The sequence below is a fragment of the Egretta garzetta genome, unplaced genomic scaffold (assembly GCF_000687185.1).
Source record: "Egretta garzetta isolate BGI_Z169 unplaced genomic scaffold, ASM68718v1 scaffold258, whole genome shotgun sequence".
Taxonomy (NCBI): Eukaryota; Metazoa; Chordata; class Aves; order Pelecaniformes; family Ardeidae; genus Egretta; species Egretta garzetta.
The window spans coordinates 1,148-17,037 of record NW_009260413.1 but is presented as its reverse complement, the minus strand read 5'-3'; the positions used below and the strand labels follow the sequence as shown (position 1 = coordinate 17,037).

The 15,890-nt window shown below is 39.9% G+C and overlaps 1 protein-coding gene across 3 annotated transcripts; it reads right to left on the bottom strand.

Moving 5' to 3' along the window:
* Positions 1-7,713: 7,713 nt before the first annotated feature.
* On the bottom strand, positions 7,714-15,884 carry ELMOD2 (ELMO domain containing 2). Of its 3 annotated transcripts, XM_035899165.1 has the most exons (8): positions 15,711-15,884; positions 15,168-15,196; positions 13,712-13,806; positions 12,767-12,896; positions 11,703-11,836; positions 11,028-11,096; positions 9,704-9,837; positions 7,714-9,274 (listed from the first exon to the last, which is right to left on the bottom strand). In XM_035899165.1, exons 3-8 carry the CDS (start codon positions 13,744-13,746, stop codon positions 9,117-9,119), a joined length of 660 nt encoding a protein of 219 aa, XP_035755058.1. In that variant the 5' UTR covers positions 13,747-13,806; positions 15,168-15,196; positions 15,711-15,884; the 3' UTR covers positions 7,714-9,116. The 3 variants fall into 3 exon arrangements, with proteins under 3 accessions (XP_035755058.1, XP_035755057.1, XP_009641943.2); XM_035899164.1 differs by lacking the exon at positions 15,711-15,884 and having other exon boundaries at positions 11,718-11,836; positions 15,168-15,638; XM_009643648.2 differs by lacking the exon at positions 15,711-15,884 and having other exon boundaries at positions 15,168-15,636.
* Positions 15,885-15,890: the final 6 nt, after the last annotated feature.

Genomic DNA, 15,890 nt, shown 5'->3' with positions numbered 1-15,890 from the left:
AGAACAGATTGGTAGAGTCTCTTTTTAAAAATTGAAAGCTGTTTTTAAAAGTTAAAAAAAAATGAGATATATATATATATATACACTTCTAAGGCTGGATCTACAGCGCATATAGCTTAGCTCTTAAAACTAACCTTTACCACCAACCTATTATATCCTTGTTAGATTAAGAAAGTAAGAACCTGTATTGCATAAGTCTTCATTTACAACAGTGTAAAGTAGCAGTAATGAAACAAATCTGCAAGATAATGTAACTGAATGTGTAAGTCTTACTGAGAACACTGTCACTTTATATAAAATGAATAGTATCCTGTATCAACTTACTGAATAATATGTTAAAATGAAAACTGGAGCACCTGCACTTTGAATCCTCGCTTCTTTTATACAGATATTCGGGATTTTTTTTTAAATTTTGTTAGCTGTTTTATAATTCACATTTGTTCAGTTCAGGATCATGCCTACATGCCTAATCTTTGTTTGCTGTTTTGAGAATATTTTCTGTAGAATACTGTTGATTTTTTTTATACTCCTGTATATTGCATCCATGTAACTTGCAGATTTTTTAGCAGAAGCTATGTTTAATTCTTTTGTTTTAAAAGAATGCTTTTAAACTGTCAGATGAAGTGGTTTTTAACCACAAATAGGTAATGTGAACAAATAAAGTACACTCTGCACAGATTTGATTTTTAACTATTAAAGTCACACTAGAGGGAAAAGGAGGTGATTGTGTTTTATTACACTGACAACTGACTTTGGGTCTTCAACATCAGATTTCAGAACAGAAACATTTGTTGTTCCCATGCCCGGTTTTGTTTAACACTTGAATGTGTTTAATTCCACCTGCAAAAGCAACGCACGCAAGCTTCTCACGCTACCCGATTCCATGACAGAGCTTTCCCTCCTGTGCTCACCTTTGGTGACAACAGTTGTTACCGCTTTTTAAGACCCCTGCATATTTTATGACCTGTCTATGCTTTGCTGTAGCGCACTAGGCCTGCTTTTAATGCTTTAAATATTAGAATGGTTTTTATGGGGTACTGGTAAGCTGAGATGTCAGCCTCAAAACCGTGGCAGTGACAGAACAGACATGGATGTGCTCTGGTCAGTGAATTGTATTTTTGAAACTTACCACCTCTTTGCATCTACATAAAGTTAATTTGCAAAACACGGCTGGTAATTTCTGCGCTCTGCTCATACAGCCCTTGTCTCAGCCTGTTTACTGTTGATTTCTTTTGTTGGGAGTCGAGTTCTCTCCTTTATAATTTAGCTGTACGTAGACTACATGTAACGGTACGAAAAAGCAATATAGTCTTTCTGCATACGAGGCTATGTGGACTGCTCTACTTATGTGTCAAATAATGATATTCATTTGAAGCCGTGATCACTGTTCTGAAGAATATGACTTTGTTTTAACTTCAGGTGCCAAGGCCAGAGTGGGATGCTTGGCCTTGTAACGCCTGGCAGCTGAGGAAGTTATCACAGCAGCCTTCAGCACTGAGGGTCCTTAAGCAGACTGTTGACCTTTGTAAGTTTGCAGATCCCTAAAATATTTCTCTTTTGACGTGTCTGTCTTGGTAAAGTGAATTTAAGCCTATGGGCGATCTTCCGCACACCCTTAGAGATGAACAGGCTGGAAAACATTTCTTTATCTGAAATGGGCTTGCCAGCTTTGCTCCCCACGGGGCTGGGGGCACAATGTATCATGGAAATTACTTTGTTGTTACAATGCCTGTAATGAGAAGAGGCATCCACAAGTGGATCTCTGGTGCAACAGGAGCCATTTTACAAGGCAACTTCTTTTTGTTGTGCTCCAGCAGCCTTCCTTACCTCCCCGATCACATCAACAAAGCTCCTGAGCGTGAGCCAGGTCAGCTTTAAGAATGGCTTTGCTATAGGTAGTGGCCAGGTGAGTTGATTTTCTCCAGATTTTTGAGGGTGAGGCTCCTCACCTGATTTGGGCCACTTGGCAGCTGCCTGCTGGATGAGAAGATCTGCTGTGACCTCTTCTTTAGTAGCTGGGTGGGAGCTGGTGAGAGGAAAGCTGTAGGAGAGTTCAACTGACCAGCATGCAGTGGTGAACCCTTCGATAAAAGGTGAGTGTATGTTTTTCAAGTCTTGCCTGTATGTGTCAGCGTGGCTTTAGAAGTGCCTATGTCTTGTGCTTTGTACGCTTTGAGATAGAGCCTCTTTAAGCTGCGAACTGTAGGGTTCAGTGAGGGCTGTTTGTCTCCCAGCTGGAGGTGGAGAAAAAAAAGGAAGGTCTTTTTCCTCTTCAGAGCTGAAATCCGTGAGTGGACACTGATGTGTGTTGCTTTTCTAGCTTGGTCGGAGCCTGGTGGCAGCAGGGTGCTGCCTGCCTGCCAGGAGAGAGACAGCGGATGGTGGAGGAGTGGGAGGTTATTTCATAGAGCTTTTAGGGAAAAAAAAAAAGCCACAAAGAAACAAGTTTTCTTCCAATCTGTCTTCCGATTTTTATTCAGTTGTCAATAGTGTATGAAAGTTCGGTGGTACTTATTCCCTCCCTTGTAGCACCTCACAGCTCCTGAATTCCAGGCGTTGGAGCCGAGGGTTGTGTTTGAGACTTGTAAAGGTTTGTGTTAGGCGAGTTTGGGGCAAGCAGACAGAAAGCTTGTTATGTGTGGTATTCAGTCTACTGGAAATCTGACATCAAAACTGTTCTAAAAAGAAAAGCACCTTTGGGATTCTTGCATGGTGATGCTGGAGCACAGATGTCCTCTATCAGGTGGTGTGTCATGTATGAAGATGGCAGAGGCTGGTGTGGTATACATGGCGTGGCACATAAGGGGGCTGTGGGAGAGAAAGGGACTAGGCTTGATGCACGTGGTCAAGCAGAGATGGTGCTTTTGCTCAGAAAGCTCTGCAGCTGTGTCTGGTTCCTCGGCTGGGTACTCTCCAAGCTTCTGGGCTCCTCCTGTCGCAGAGTCTTCACTATTAATCCTGCAGCAGGATTTTGAAACTGTGGTAATTGGGTCTCGTGACAGTAGGAGCGATGCAGAAAGCAACACAAAACTGCTGGGCAGAGTTTGAATTCCGTTAGGATGCTTAGAGCAACAAAAGGACGCTGGTGCCTGAGCACCATAAGCCTGCAACCTCCCTCAATGGAAAAGCAATCGGTGGGAGAAGGCGCCTGTAGCTGTGCCGGTGTATTACAGCGCGGCTTGCCCAGTCTCCGCCAATTTGGGTTGCATGCATGTTGATGGTAACTTCCAGTGCTGTTACTCTCCAAACTTCTGGCGCATCCCTGTGAGTGGCTTAATTGTAATATTGTCTGTTCCAGTTCTTGGTAATTCGGTGATAATGAGGTACACTGTAGCTAGAAGATGCCTTTCTTTTTATCAGAAATGAAATATTAACAGTAAAAAATACTTGATGCTGTTGTGTCTGTTTTTGTAAGAAAAATGGAACGGTTGGGCTTAGACTAAAACATCTGGAAAAAATGAGAGATTACTGAGGTATAGCGCACGGGTTGGGAGGTTAGCTCAGCCTGCGGTGGAGCGTGCCTCAGTACCCTGCCTGTTTGCTTAGCACGAGGTGCCGGTGCCCGGGGCCTTCCTTCGGACCCTGGCATCAACACCTGACGCGGTGGGAGGCGGCTGGGCCGTGACTAAAGCTCCCTGGGTTAGATGCAGGCCTGAGGCATCCTCTGGTTGGAAAAAAACCACTTCTTTTACATTATTTCTATTTCTTTCCACTAGAAGATAGTCTTGAGTCAAATGTTACGTACTTCAAGCAGCAACTGTGACTTTTAACGCTCATTTAAAATGTTGATTTATTCAATAGTGTAAATACAAATTGGCCTGCCAGCAGATGATGAGAACAAAACTGCGGCAGTGAACGTTATGTTGGAATATGGCTGATGACAAGGAATGCGTGATACGTGCTGGTATTGGGTGACACGTGCTGTATCGGCAGCATCGTCCTGTAAGAACGTTTCAGTGCTGGGAACACAAGGGACGAAATACAGAAGTTATTCCTAACTGCAGTGCGCGAGGCTCCCAGGAAGCGGTGGCCCATAACCGTAACGTCTCAAAGCACGTCACATCAGAGAATTTATCTCTGGTTCTCTTTTCTGTGGTCCTCGGTATCTCCATTTAAGTTTCCTGAATAGCTGCTTCCTCATCCCACTTTCTAAAATAACTGGTATTTGCGTAACTGACCAACTTAATGTTTGGGGTTTGGAGGAGTGCGGTGTTTTGGTAGTGCATGGCCTGTTCTGTGCTTCTGGAGCAATAAAATGGCTACAGGTGAGATCTTGTGGTTCTCATGTGGCAGCACTTCGGTTCGTTAACAAAAGCATTTGGTCTCATGTTAAAGGCCGTCACACACACAAATTCGTAACGTGCCGAACTCGGGCTGTCCCATTGCACAATTTCCTGTTACAACAGATGGGAGATTCCAAGTGGACTTGTACGTAAGCGTGTTTTTCTGTGGTATCAGACTCATCCTGAGAGTTAAAAGCAACCAATTTCTGTACGGATCTCGGAGTCCGCTTTAAATCTTATTCCTTTCTTCTGGCGTTCAATTTAAGGTACATATCTTGGATGATGCTTTAACAACTAGAAAATGTATGGGAGCCAGCTAGCCTTTGTTCCAGCGCCGTCCTTCCCCGTTCAGCTTCCCCGCGCGCAGGTGTTCTGCTGCCTAGCACTTCAGCAGTTTGTGCTATAGCGCGACTTCCTCGTCATGCCTTTCCTAGGCACAAACGCGAGCCTGGTACAAGAACCAGGGAGACCTCTAAACAAGTTCTCAGAGCTGGATTAAAAAACCAAAAACAACAACAAAAAATCCCAGAAAATGATAGGATGAAGCCTTCTCTCGCATCACAGTGCCCGAGCACGGTTAACTGGAAATCGTTAACATTTTCCAGCAGGCCGCAACACGCTAACGTTGACGATATTTTGGAATAACTCGTTCTTTATTTACTACCATTGTAAACATCTCTTTCCATTACACAGACATCACAGTTTACATTATTGCTTTTATATTGTGGTAAACGGAAATTCCTATCAGTATGCAGCTATCTAAGCACAGTGTGATAAGAAGAAACTGCCCACAAGCTGTCTTGGGCTGGGTTTTCTTTTTTTCCCTAGCGAAAGACAATGTGTAGAGGGGCACAAGAACCATCAGTCCAAAGACTGATCACCGTTGTACTACAGCAACACAAAACAAGTATGACAGAAAGAAACAACAGGTCACATCTTTACCACGCACTGACTAGCAGTATTTTTCAAGAATAACCCACTGCTGAACTCCCACCTAACTAAATACAGACTTATTAATCACGATAGTTCTTAAAAAAAGGCTAACCAGTTTTCTTCTTTTTTTGTAAAATGTTTGGATAGAAAATCTGGAAAATGAGTGCTTGGGGCTTTGTGTGTGTTTAATTTCTTGTTTGCTTTTTCCGCTTTGTTTTTCAAAGAGTGAAAATCCAAAACTATTTATATGAGGTGCTTAAACTGGCCCCTCTTCCTATCGTCCTTTAGGACAAAATGCCCTCTTTACACTGCTGTGTCGGGTGACAGAAGCACAACCAGTTGACAAACATCCTCGGTTTCTTTCTTACTAAGTAGCACTGTTTTCAAATCGCTTTCCAAGTTGGTTACTTATGAAGCAATGCGTGTACTTTACTGAAAGACCAGATTTTACTGTTGCTTGGGGTAAACTTATCTTCAGATGAATTTGTTCATGGAGTGACACCACGTTTCAGACACACGCTCAACACCCGAAGCAGAGGTAGTTTGTTAAACAGTTGCTACAGGAACAACAACAACAAATTTAGAGAACCACCTTGTCGTCTTCAGTTTTAGATTTCTTTCTAAAATGACTATTGCATATAAACTTTCACACAGTGAACGCTTTAAAGAGGCAGCAAGTTAGAAAACTAACAGTACTTGCAAATTCTAAGAAAGATAATGCATACTTTAAAACACGACAGTTAATAAATAACAGGAGAATTTACCAATGTTTTAAGACTCTTAGAATAAACCATGAGCAACAAATTGTGATGTTCAACAAACTGATTATATCAACTTGCAGAAAGGTGGCCTACCTCCATCTTGAATCTTCCATAAGCTTAGGATTGTCGCCCTACAACAGTTAGTATAAAGTACCGCTGACCAGTCAAACATTGGTCTTCCCTTCCCTAAACACAATTTTACCTTTTTCTATATAATTTCTAGCTACCACCATAACACAATTAGCCTACCACTGGTGCAAAACAGGGACACCCAGTACTAGTCTACATACAGCGAGTGACTCCTAGGCAGGAGGACTGGGCTACTTGATCGTACAAAACTACATGCAAATTCTAACTGCTTACTGGGAAGGTGTATTGGGGCCTAACGTGAACATTCACCTTAATTACTACATGCAAACTAATGCGTTCCCATATATCTCGCTCATCTGATGACGGCTGGGTTTACTTTTTGTCTTTGTATGCTGCCACGGTTTACTCCCAGCTCATACTTTTTAAAAAATTTTTTTAAATAAAAGCTAATGAAGATGCATCAGGCTCAATCTACATTCTACACTAAAATGTCTCAGGTGTGTGATAGGAAATCTGAAATTTGATGGTTGGGCTTTAAAAGCCTCAGCAGTAGTTAAATGCCAGTCTCCTAGCGAACAAGGAGCTGAGTGACAGTTTCAGGCTGGAAAGAGGAGGGTGCAGGTAATTTTTGCAACTGTACCAAAAAAAAAAAAAAAAAAGTTGCAGACTCCAGCACGGGGGTGTTTTAGAGAGAGATGGCTGAAGCAATTTTGCTACTTGCTAGCAAGCGGGGGGGGAGAAGGATGGGATCTCCTTCCCTGCTGCTGCTGAACGTATTGGGGTCACTTCTGAAATTCAGAAAGTCAGTCTTGTGTTTCTTGCAAAGGAAATCCACAAGCAATAGCAAAAAATATTAATGAAGACAAACACGACAGAAGCTGGGGCTAGAAAGTAGCACAGCTAACCTCTCGGCCACTGGGAAAGAGCCCGCTTTCCCCCTCCTTCCCCAGACCTTAGGAATGTCTGGATCTTCAAGGGTCAGAGAACCAGAGCTCCACCACAGGACCTGAACCCCAGAACCCTCCATGGGATTTCAGGTTTTTCAGTGGTGAGAATTATAGGACCCAAGTACCTGGGAGTAGCAAAAGAACGAGGCTTCCCATGGAGTCAGTTTTGTACCGAATCTGGTCAGTTTACAATCCCTGGCATAACCGTAAATACTCTCCCTACAGTGTCTTCACGTTATTTTTTTTTTTTTTAGTAGAATAGCATCAGCCCAACACAGATGAGATGAATCCTTCTCCACCCTGCACGTTAAACTTAATTGTTTAACCCCCATCTATACATAAGGTATCGTAAAAAGACAACAGAATGGCGTTACCTCCTACATATATACTGTCTACCCTGACCAGGAGCTTTCCCACAAGTAAGAGAACACAAACATTTAAGGGATCAAGAGCAATTGGGTGGATGCAGTGCAAGAAGTCACCAGTTACACAGTACAGGCTCGGAGAATCACTGAGGTGGGAAAGCACCTCCGGAGATCGTCTAGTCCAACCCCCTGCCTAGAGCAGGCTGCTTGGGACCACATCCAGTTGGGGTCTGGTCATCTCCAAAGAGATGTAGTACTACGTATTATAATAATATTTTTAATACTTATGTAATGTAGCATCACTCATCACAAAAGGCGTTTGGGTTTTTTGTGGGGGGGGGGGGGGGGGGGTTGTTGTTCAGTATTTGTATTCTTCAGGAATCTCTTCATGATTAGTCACTGATTAGAAGTTAATTAAGTTACCTGAGATAATTAAAAAAAAAAAAAGGCATGAAAGCTTCTACTAGCATACAAATTTTGTGCCACTGTGTGCTATTTAGGTATATCATGAGTCTTTCCCAAGTAACTCAAGCTTCTAAGGCTATGATCTGATTACAGAATCAAAATAAAATACTGATTGAATAAAGCAGAAGGCACTTATTTAATAGTAGGTTTTAGAAAATGAAGTGATGGTCATACCAAATCTGTTTTAAAGTTGCTTTAAGCAATAATTAGTCACAATATGGACACAAAGTCCTATTGACTAGATTGTCTGAGGATGCCAAGATTAAGGAACGTGTCGCAGTTGCATCCCTTCCATGGAAAATGCATCTTTGTTAGAGACCTGTACTCAGGTGTGAACTCATTTTCACAAAATAGGGACTGCAGCTGCAATAAAGGTTTTTAAGGAGTGAACTTTATAAAAGGGCTAAACTAACTCTCTTGTACTTCCCACTGAGAATACCCCACTAGCTGCTAAAAGAAAGGGCTGACAGCAGATACAGAGTCAAGCAGCCTGCGCAGCTGAAGTCGGATTAGAAAGAATTGAAAATGTTTACAGTAGCAGTATTTTTTAGAAGGAGTAGCTTTAGTCTAAGGATCTGATCCTCACACTGATGATTTGTGGTTCTTTTTGTTTGTTTGCAAATGAAGCTTTTTCCAAGCATAGGAATTTGCTGGTACAAATCTATAGATAAAAGAAAAAAAAACTTCCTTAGCCAGAAGTAATTTCTACTAAGTTTGTCAGTATGTTGATGGATTAAGCCTCTTCTCCAAAATCATAAGTGACTAACACAGCCCCTTCGTGGACCTCTTCATTACAGAGAAATTTAACATTGATGAGTGAACGATCAACTACATGTACAGAACAAGAATGCAAAAAGTCTAAAAACAGAGTAATTTCAACTAAAAGAAGTTTTTAAAAGACAATTAACCGCCAAACCTATTCATGAAAAATATGATGCGGCATAAATACCTGCTTCGTGTTCCTGCACCAAGGAATATAAAAGAAATTGTGAAAGCAAGCGATTCAGAGGCTCTGGAGTTTTGTGGTTTGGCTTTATGTTGGTTGGTTTTTGTTTTGTTTTTTTTTTAAAGCTGTCCTTTGGAGAATAGCATATAAAGACCTGTAAACAGAGGTTGATTGTCCAAGCTTTCTTAACTGAATTTTGATTATTTTTTTTAAATGTAAAAAACAAAAAAGTTCTATTGTTGAACAGTTTTTGGTGAAACATGCAAAACTTCCATCCAAATGCATAATTCCATTGTTGATGCAGAACCTCATAGACTGCAGAGAAGTTAAGGTTTCCTTGTATTTTGTAAGGTTAGTACCACATCACAATCCAGTAGAAGTCCCTTAATTTTTTCATGGAATTTCTCTCTGTACTGGTTGAAGTGCATAATGCTTTCTGGTTCTTCTTCAAACCAGAACCTGTCAAACTCATAAACGAGATAACCTGTAAAGAAAAAAAAAAAAAACCAAAAAAACAGACCTGCAAAAACAACCTCCACAATTTTCTGCCTTGATCTAGCTAGACCTAGAATGATCCTTTAGACTCTTATTTAATCCCTTAAAATAGGGAGTGTCCCATCCTGGTCAACAGCAAGCTTTTTGGATACTGTAATAATGGGGGAAAAAAAAAAAATCTGCAAATACTGAGTTTTCAGACTGCAATATATAGAAAGCCACCCAAACGTATGCCTTAAATGCAAATTTCTGGAGCACAATATTTAAGCATCAGGTGCATTTCCAACACCTGACCCAGAAGATAAACAGCTTGCTCTGGCTAATGAGAAAAGAGAGGAAATAACACTCCAGAAAACCTGAACTCTACATTGTAGGCCTCCGCCTGGTTGTCTGTACTAAAGCAGCTACAGATACTTACAGTAAAACTGATGGAAGTGCTCCATCTGCGGCAATCCAGAGACCGTGTTGTACAGATGAGGCTTTAAAGCACCGTTCTTAAGCAAGCTGTACGCCATTTCTGTCAGATTGATTCCAACTATTGCATAAGAATATCTGCAACACCAATCGTAGATCACATTTTACCTTACGAATTGAAGGACTTCAAAGCTTCCCTGAAACAGTCTGCATTAGGATAACTGTAAAAGTCAATTTTTCCTGTGACACTTGTTGGCAAGCTGACCCTGGCCTACAGACCACTCTTCCCATTCCCTGGTGCATCCAACCATGTAAAAGTTATTTAAGAACACTAGTTTCCTATACAATAGGATGGCCAATGCCTCCGTTAGGCAACAATGAGATGGTAAGGCTAATTAACATTGACCTCAATTTGCTCATTTGAAATCATTACATATACTGGAATATTAAAAATTGGACATCAAAAACATTGTTACAGTACAAATGGAATGGCCATTTCAACCTGTTCTTCAAGCTGAAAAAAATCTGGTTTTCTGTTGCACGGTATAGAAAGCACCACAATAGAAATTAAAGGACTGTTAAAACAGGTGTTTCTGGGGGAAGGGAAAAAAAAAAGATTAATTTGTGTCAATGATATGGGTATTTAATTGACCTAAAAGTCTCAGATATCCTATTCATGACCTAGTTTCACAAGGTAGTATTATTTACAGTTGAAGTCATGAAAGCTTCCCATTCTTGGTAGGTGATTGCGTTAACTGGGGACTAGGTGGATCAGATGATATACACAGGTTTACCAGCCTTCCTCTGTATCTGTCTGGTTTTAGAGTATATTTCCCTGTAAAATGAGCTAAATGTTTAAATATGCAAAGTTTTCAAAAATGAAGTTAAACAACAAAACATCCATCTGTGTGTATTTGTTACAGAACAGAAACCTAGCAAAGATAGGGACCTTAAGAGATAACCTATACCATCCCAACACAGGAGCAGTAAGGCAGTGAAAAATAAGTGTTCATTTCTAAATCTAATCTAAGCCTATTACAAATAAAGCTAACTATGATGTTAAAGGCATTCACTCTGTTAACCAAAGCCAACATTTTTGTCCCAAAAAGTCTATTCTGAAGAAAAAAAGAAAAAAAAGCTGCACAGTTCTCAGCCTGAAACTGATTCTGTGTTTGGTTTCTCACGCCTTTCTACTTTGGCCCTTTTTTTCATCCTTTAATGGAAAAAACCCACACATATTTTCCTCTTTATTTGCAGGGCACATACTTGGCAGTCTTCACATGAGCTCTTACACAGAACAAGCCAGAAAAAGTCATATAGCAACTTACCCCAGCTTTGGGTGATTTGAATGAGAAAGGATCTGACGAGCTTCGTCGGTGTAATGCTTACTAAAATACCTGCCAGCGTAAAACACGATCTTCCGTTACTTTTTCAAGTTCATATAAAAAAAAATTGTGTTCAACATCGAAATATGTAGCTTTAAACTAAAGCGGAACACTACTGTGTACTGAAAAATGGCACAAAACGAAAACTGAGGATAAGGTAGCAAATTAAAGTATATTCAGCATGAACTAATACAGTAAGAAAAAAAATACTGTGATTTAAACATCAACTATGAAGTTCACCCGAGTCCACAAATTAGCTTAGCAAAGCAATGCAAACCTATTTATTTTTCATTACAGTAATTCAGGAATTTTAAAAGCTTTTGACAAGTTACTTTCGAAGTTATAACCTATCAATTCTATTGTATGACAACAAAATAATGTGTCTTGAGTAACCTTCTGTTCCTCTCCTCACTTGTTGGCCTCTACTCAACCACATGTCTACAGATGTGCGGCCCCTCGAAATGTTGATTTGCTTAGAAAATACTGGTTTTCACTGTACAGAAGCCACCATTTCTATTTGCTTCTATTCAGTCTTTATTAGAAATAGCACTAACTATAGAATATACACAGCTATTGAAAATTGGTTACAAGAGAAATGAAATTCTTCTTTTCACTTACACCAGATTCACTAACCCCAGCAGGCCCATTCCTCTGAAGTCTGTTTTGGGATCATCACCTTGGAAGCCAATGTCGCACCACTGCTTGGTGATCCTGGCCTTCAGATTCTCATGAGGCATCAGCAAATTCCAAAGCTGCACAAATATGCTTCCATGTTACGCACAGCTGCTAAAGTATTCCAAGTCACATTAATTCAGAACACTTGCTGCTGCACATTAGAAACCATTCACTGAGGAACAGGATACAATCTGCACGCTCCCCTTTTCTGTTAGGGGCATTCTGGAGCCGTATTACAATGGCTTATTTCAGCAATTATGAAAATGATTACATTTAACATTAAATGCGGTCATTTCCCTTCACGGACAAAGCCATTGTATCAATACTAAAGAAACAAAGACTTGTTTCATTTCAGGAATTAATTTATGCATAATTTTCTGATAGGACAGCTATAAACTGAAATACAAATTCTCAACGAATGCGTCCTTAACACGTCAATATTGGGACTTGCACAGCCAGTGGAGATAATTCTGAAATGCTAAGAAAATGCCATGCTAATGTATTTGCTCAGTAGAAGCTATTTTAAAAAGCCTCAAGCAGTATTATATTATTTGCTTGCTATTAGTTACCTAAAATACATTACCGATAGGTTTTTATCTTCCAGCATGGAACTATCCTCTTTGACACTGACTGGGATGCAGTAGTAAGAAAACATTCTTTTATTTAGTAATTATGGGTTTACAAAGTTAGATGTGTGCATAAGGTTAAATATCTTTTTAGTTAGGATCCTTCAGTGATGTGTTACAAAATTATTTTGCTACTTATGTGTTTTGTCCAATTTCACACACAATAATCCCAGTGCAAGTAACTAGTTTACTAATTTGTTTTGCTTTGATGTCGTATTTTAATGTGTCACTTCTATAATAGCTCAGCAGTTCACAAGTAGAAAAGAGCTTTAAATAGGCCAGCTGGTAAGAATACTACCAATAAATTAAGTTCATTCAAGCTGTTGGACTGGGAGGGAAAAACCAAACAAACAGCTTTTGTAGTTAAAAGATTATTTTCACCTCAATTAACTGTTCCTCATGTTCTTCGTTATCCGAATCATATGGGACCTTCCTCAGATTTTCCACATTCAAATAAAGTTTTTTATAACCTGATATCTGCAGTAAGGATATATGCAGATTTGTCTTAAACCTGAAATAACAAAACACCACACAGATATTAAGAGGCATAGTTAGCCATAAATTCTTGCTTTTCAACTACCAGATAAGACCTTTCTTATGTTAATGCAACGTAAAGACTAGAATTAGGAAATGCTTTATGTTTCCCTTTCAAACTACAGTATACTGGTTAAGTATAATGCTATACAGATCTTATTTCTACTTTAAAAAAAAACCTCTAGCCAATTCCAGTGCTGCACAGTCAGGCCCTATTTGCTTAAATTATAGAAGAAAAAAAAATAACTTGGCTAAAACCTGTGATGACCCAAGAAGACTCCGTATTTCATCCTGACCCCTGTATCTTCACCTACCCCCAAACTTTTTGTAAGTCTTAAAGTGAAACTTTGTCAGAAATATTTACAGCTTCAAGGAAGCATTCCATTAAGCTTTCAAATTTTGACTATTCACAATTTTTCCTCGCAAGCGCTCATAATGACTTATGCAGACGAATACAAACATTAACCAGGCATCGCTATACTCTCTCAAATATATCTAAGCAATTACATAGTTCATGTAATCAACCTATGCAATAGTCAGTGATTGGAAATAAGGAGTAACAGAAGGGACTTGCAAGACAGAGATGCAGTTATCCCAAATCCATGTCAACTAAAACTTTGCAATTTATTTTCTAGAACTGAAGAGGACATAACCATATCTTGTTTTCTAAATTCATTCTGAGTATTTGTGCTGAATGGCCTAAATATTGTATCGGATTAGGCAACGGCAAGAATGTGTCAAGAAGTCAGAATTATCTGCCATGAGGAGCTTAGGTTGAGGTTCCAAACGTACCCTGTATCCTTCTGTTCAATCTTCTTTTCTTTCATTACATCTCTGACACACTTCTCCACTTCCGCTTCTTCAACATGTACAGCATTTCTTAAAACCTAGGAAGTTAACACAGTAAAAGACTTCATGAGGAACACAGAAATCTATCATCTACTTGATTCTTATTCCTTGGCTTCTGTGTATACCTGCATTCTTTACTATAAAAGGAGGACAGTCGATTTATTGCAAATGTTTACAATAAATGGGCTCAAATTGCATACAAAAGACCTGCAATAATTACATAAAGTGTAATTTGTAACTTTATCAGACTGTAAACAACAATGTTTACACAGGAGTCCCATAAGGAATAAATAAAAAGCTGGAGAGTTGTTTAGTCTAGGTTGTGGTTTGCTTTCAAACACTGAATTGAAACATGTTCTTCCTAATCCAACTGAAACAAACACAGCTATCTGGGAGCAAAAGTGATAAAACTTCAGTAAGGAAATAACGCTTCAGAACTGGGAGACAGTGAACTAACAAAGCTGAGGTTTCAGTGCTGGGGGAAACAAAAGAACTTCAGGTAAGGTGCTGCTCTTCTGCAGCCTTCTAGAGGGAAGGGCAAATACTAGTAACGATGATTATACGCTGCCCACCTAAAATCACGTCACAACAATTTAACGTTGTCTTCTAAACTTTTTATGGCCGCAATGCAGTCTTTATAATTCATGCTAACACCAAAGCAGCTTCATTTCAGCAAAGCAAAAGGTTAACTCTTGTAAAACTGAACATCAATATGTTTGATATAATCATTTAATTAAGAGATGCTGTAAGACCCAACCGTACCACGCTCTACTGCAACAAAGATGCTTGGGCAGTTGCTAATCCTCTCTCAGCGTCACATTGCAGTGATTGGCTAGCAAAAGGGTGAATGCAGTCGCCTCGCTGTCTAAAGAGGAAAAGTTTTGTTCAAGATACTCGGGTCTGAGGGTTTAAAGCGTTAGCTTGTGTCCAACTGCTACAGAACAATTGGAATGAGCTTGTCAGTTAAACGTCTACCTGCAAATTTGTGTTACAGTTTTTTTTCAGCAGTTCAATACACTATTGCAGGCACTGCATTTAATTGCTTTATCTGGGTCATTCATATATATCACACTTCTGGTTTCTACAAAAACAGCAAGGGGATTGTTGTGACAGGGAGAACTGACCCCCTCCAAGAACAGGGCTCTGTATAACGACCTGTCTGGCTGGCAGCTAAAGAGTGGGGAACCATTCCGAGAGATGGAAACAAACATTTGAAGGGACACGGGGTTATTTTTGAGAAACCCTGACTAACCCCAGCATACAGAACCCAAAACGCTGTTCTCTCCACCTTCAGTTACTCTACTTTCCTCCACCTTCAAAAAGTAAACACGTGCGTTCTTTTCTGGGGCCTGTCTCTGAAGGAAGTTTTTATTACATCTCTAGTGATAGTGGCTTTTACCTTATTCTTTGATGATTCCAGTGAATGTTCTGCAATACAAAAAAAAGTAAACGCCACGGTTAAATGGAGCTGAATTGTTTTAAATAATTGACAACAGGCGTTCTTGTGGCATGTAAGCATTATAAAATTTTGCATCCCTTTTATACATGTAATTAATAAAAAACTACTGAATCTTAAAATCAACAAGTATCGGGTAACGGAAAGTCTTCATTTACATAGATTTTTTTAGTAATCCTACTCGATTTTTTTTTTAAAACAGCGATTAATTACATGTACAATAAGACAAATTTGACAAGGTGTCAAGACAAAAGTATGTCTCTTCATATTTTTCCATTCTTAGAAATGTTTTTATTACTGGAGAATAAGGAAGGGAAGTCACGTCCTCACGCTATTGTTAAAACAGCAAAAACTAGAGGTAGTTTCTTAAATTACCATTTTAGATCAAAATCCTGCACCAAGCAGAACTGTGCGTCTAATCACTTCCCCCCCCCCATAAGCCTGTTCTGCGTGGCCTTTTTTAATAACAGGAAGGTTAAAACGTACACAAGGTGACAGAAACACTTTGGGGAAAAATACAAGATTTCTGATTCACTGTTTTGAATCGAAGTGAAGTTCCCTTAGCAGACAGGCGCTGAAACTAGGGCCTGGCATTGCGATCCGAAGTCCTCGGGGAACAGCCCGGAGGAAGGGACGGGTGCCCACCCGGCCCGGGGGCCGCACAGG

Excerpts from the sequence above, each read along its gene's own strand:
- ELMOD2 (XM_009643648.2), bottom strand. The coding sequence starts at position 15,302 with ATGCAAAATTTTATAATGCTTACATGCCACAAGAACGCCTGTTGTCAA. Across the intron at positions 11,097-11,702 it reads CTGGGGTTAGTGAATCTGGT|GTATTTTAGTAAGCATTACA; the intron begins GTAAGTGAAAAG and ends TTACGCTGGCAG. Across the intron at positions 9,275-9,703 it reads GCACTTCCATCAGTTTTACT|GTTATCTCGTTTATGAGTTT; the intron begins GTAAGTATCTGT and ends TTTTCTTTACAG.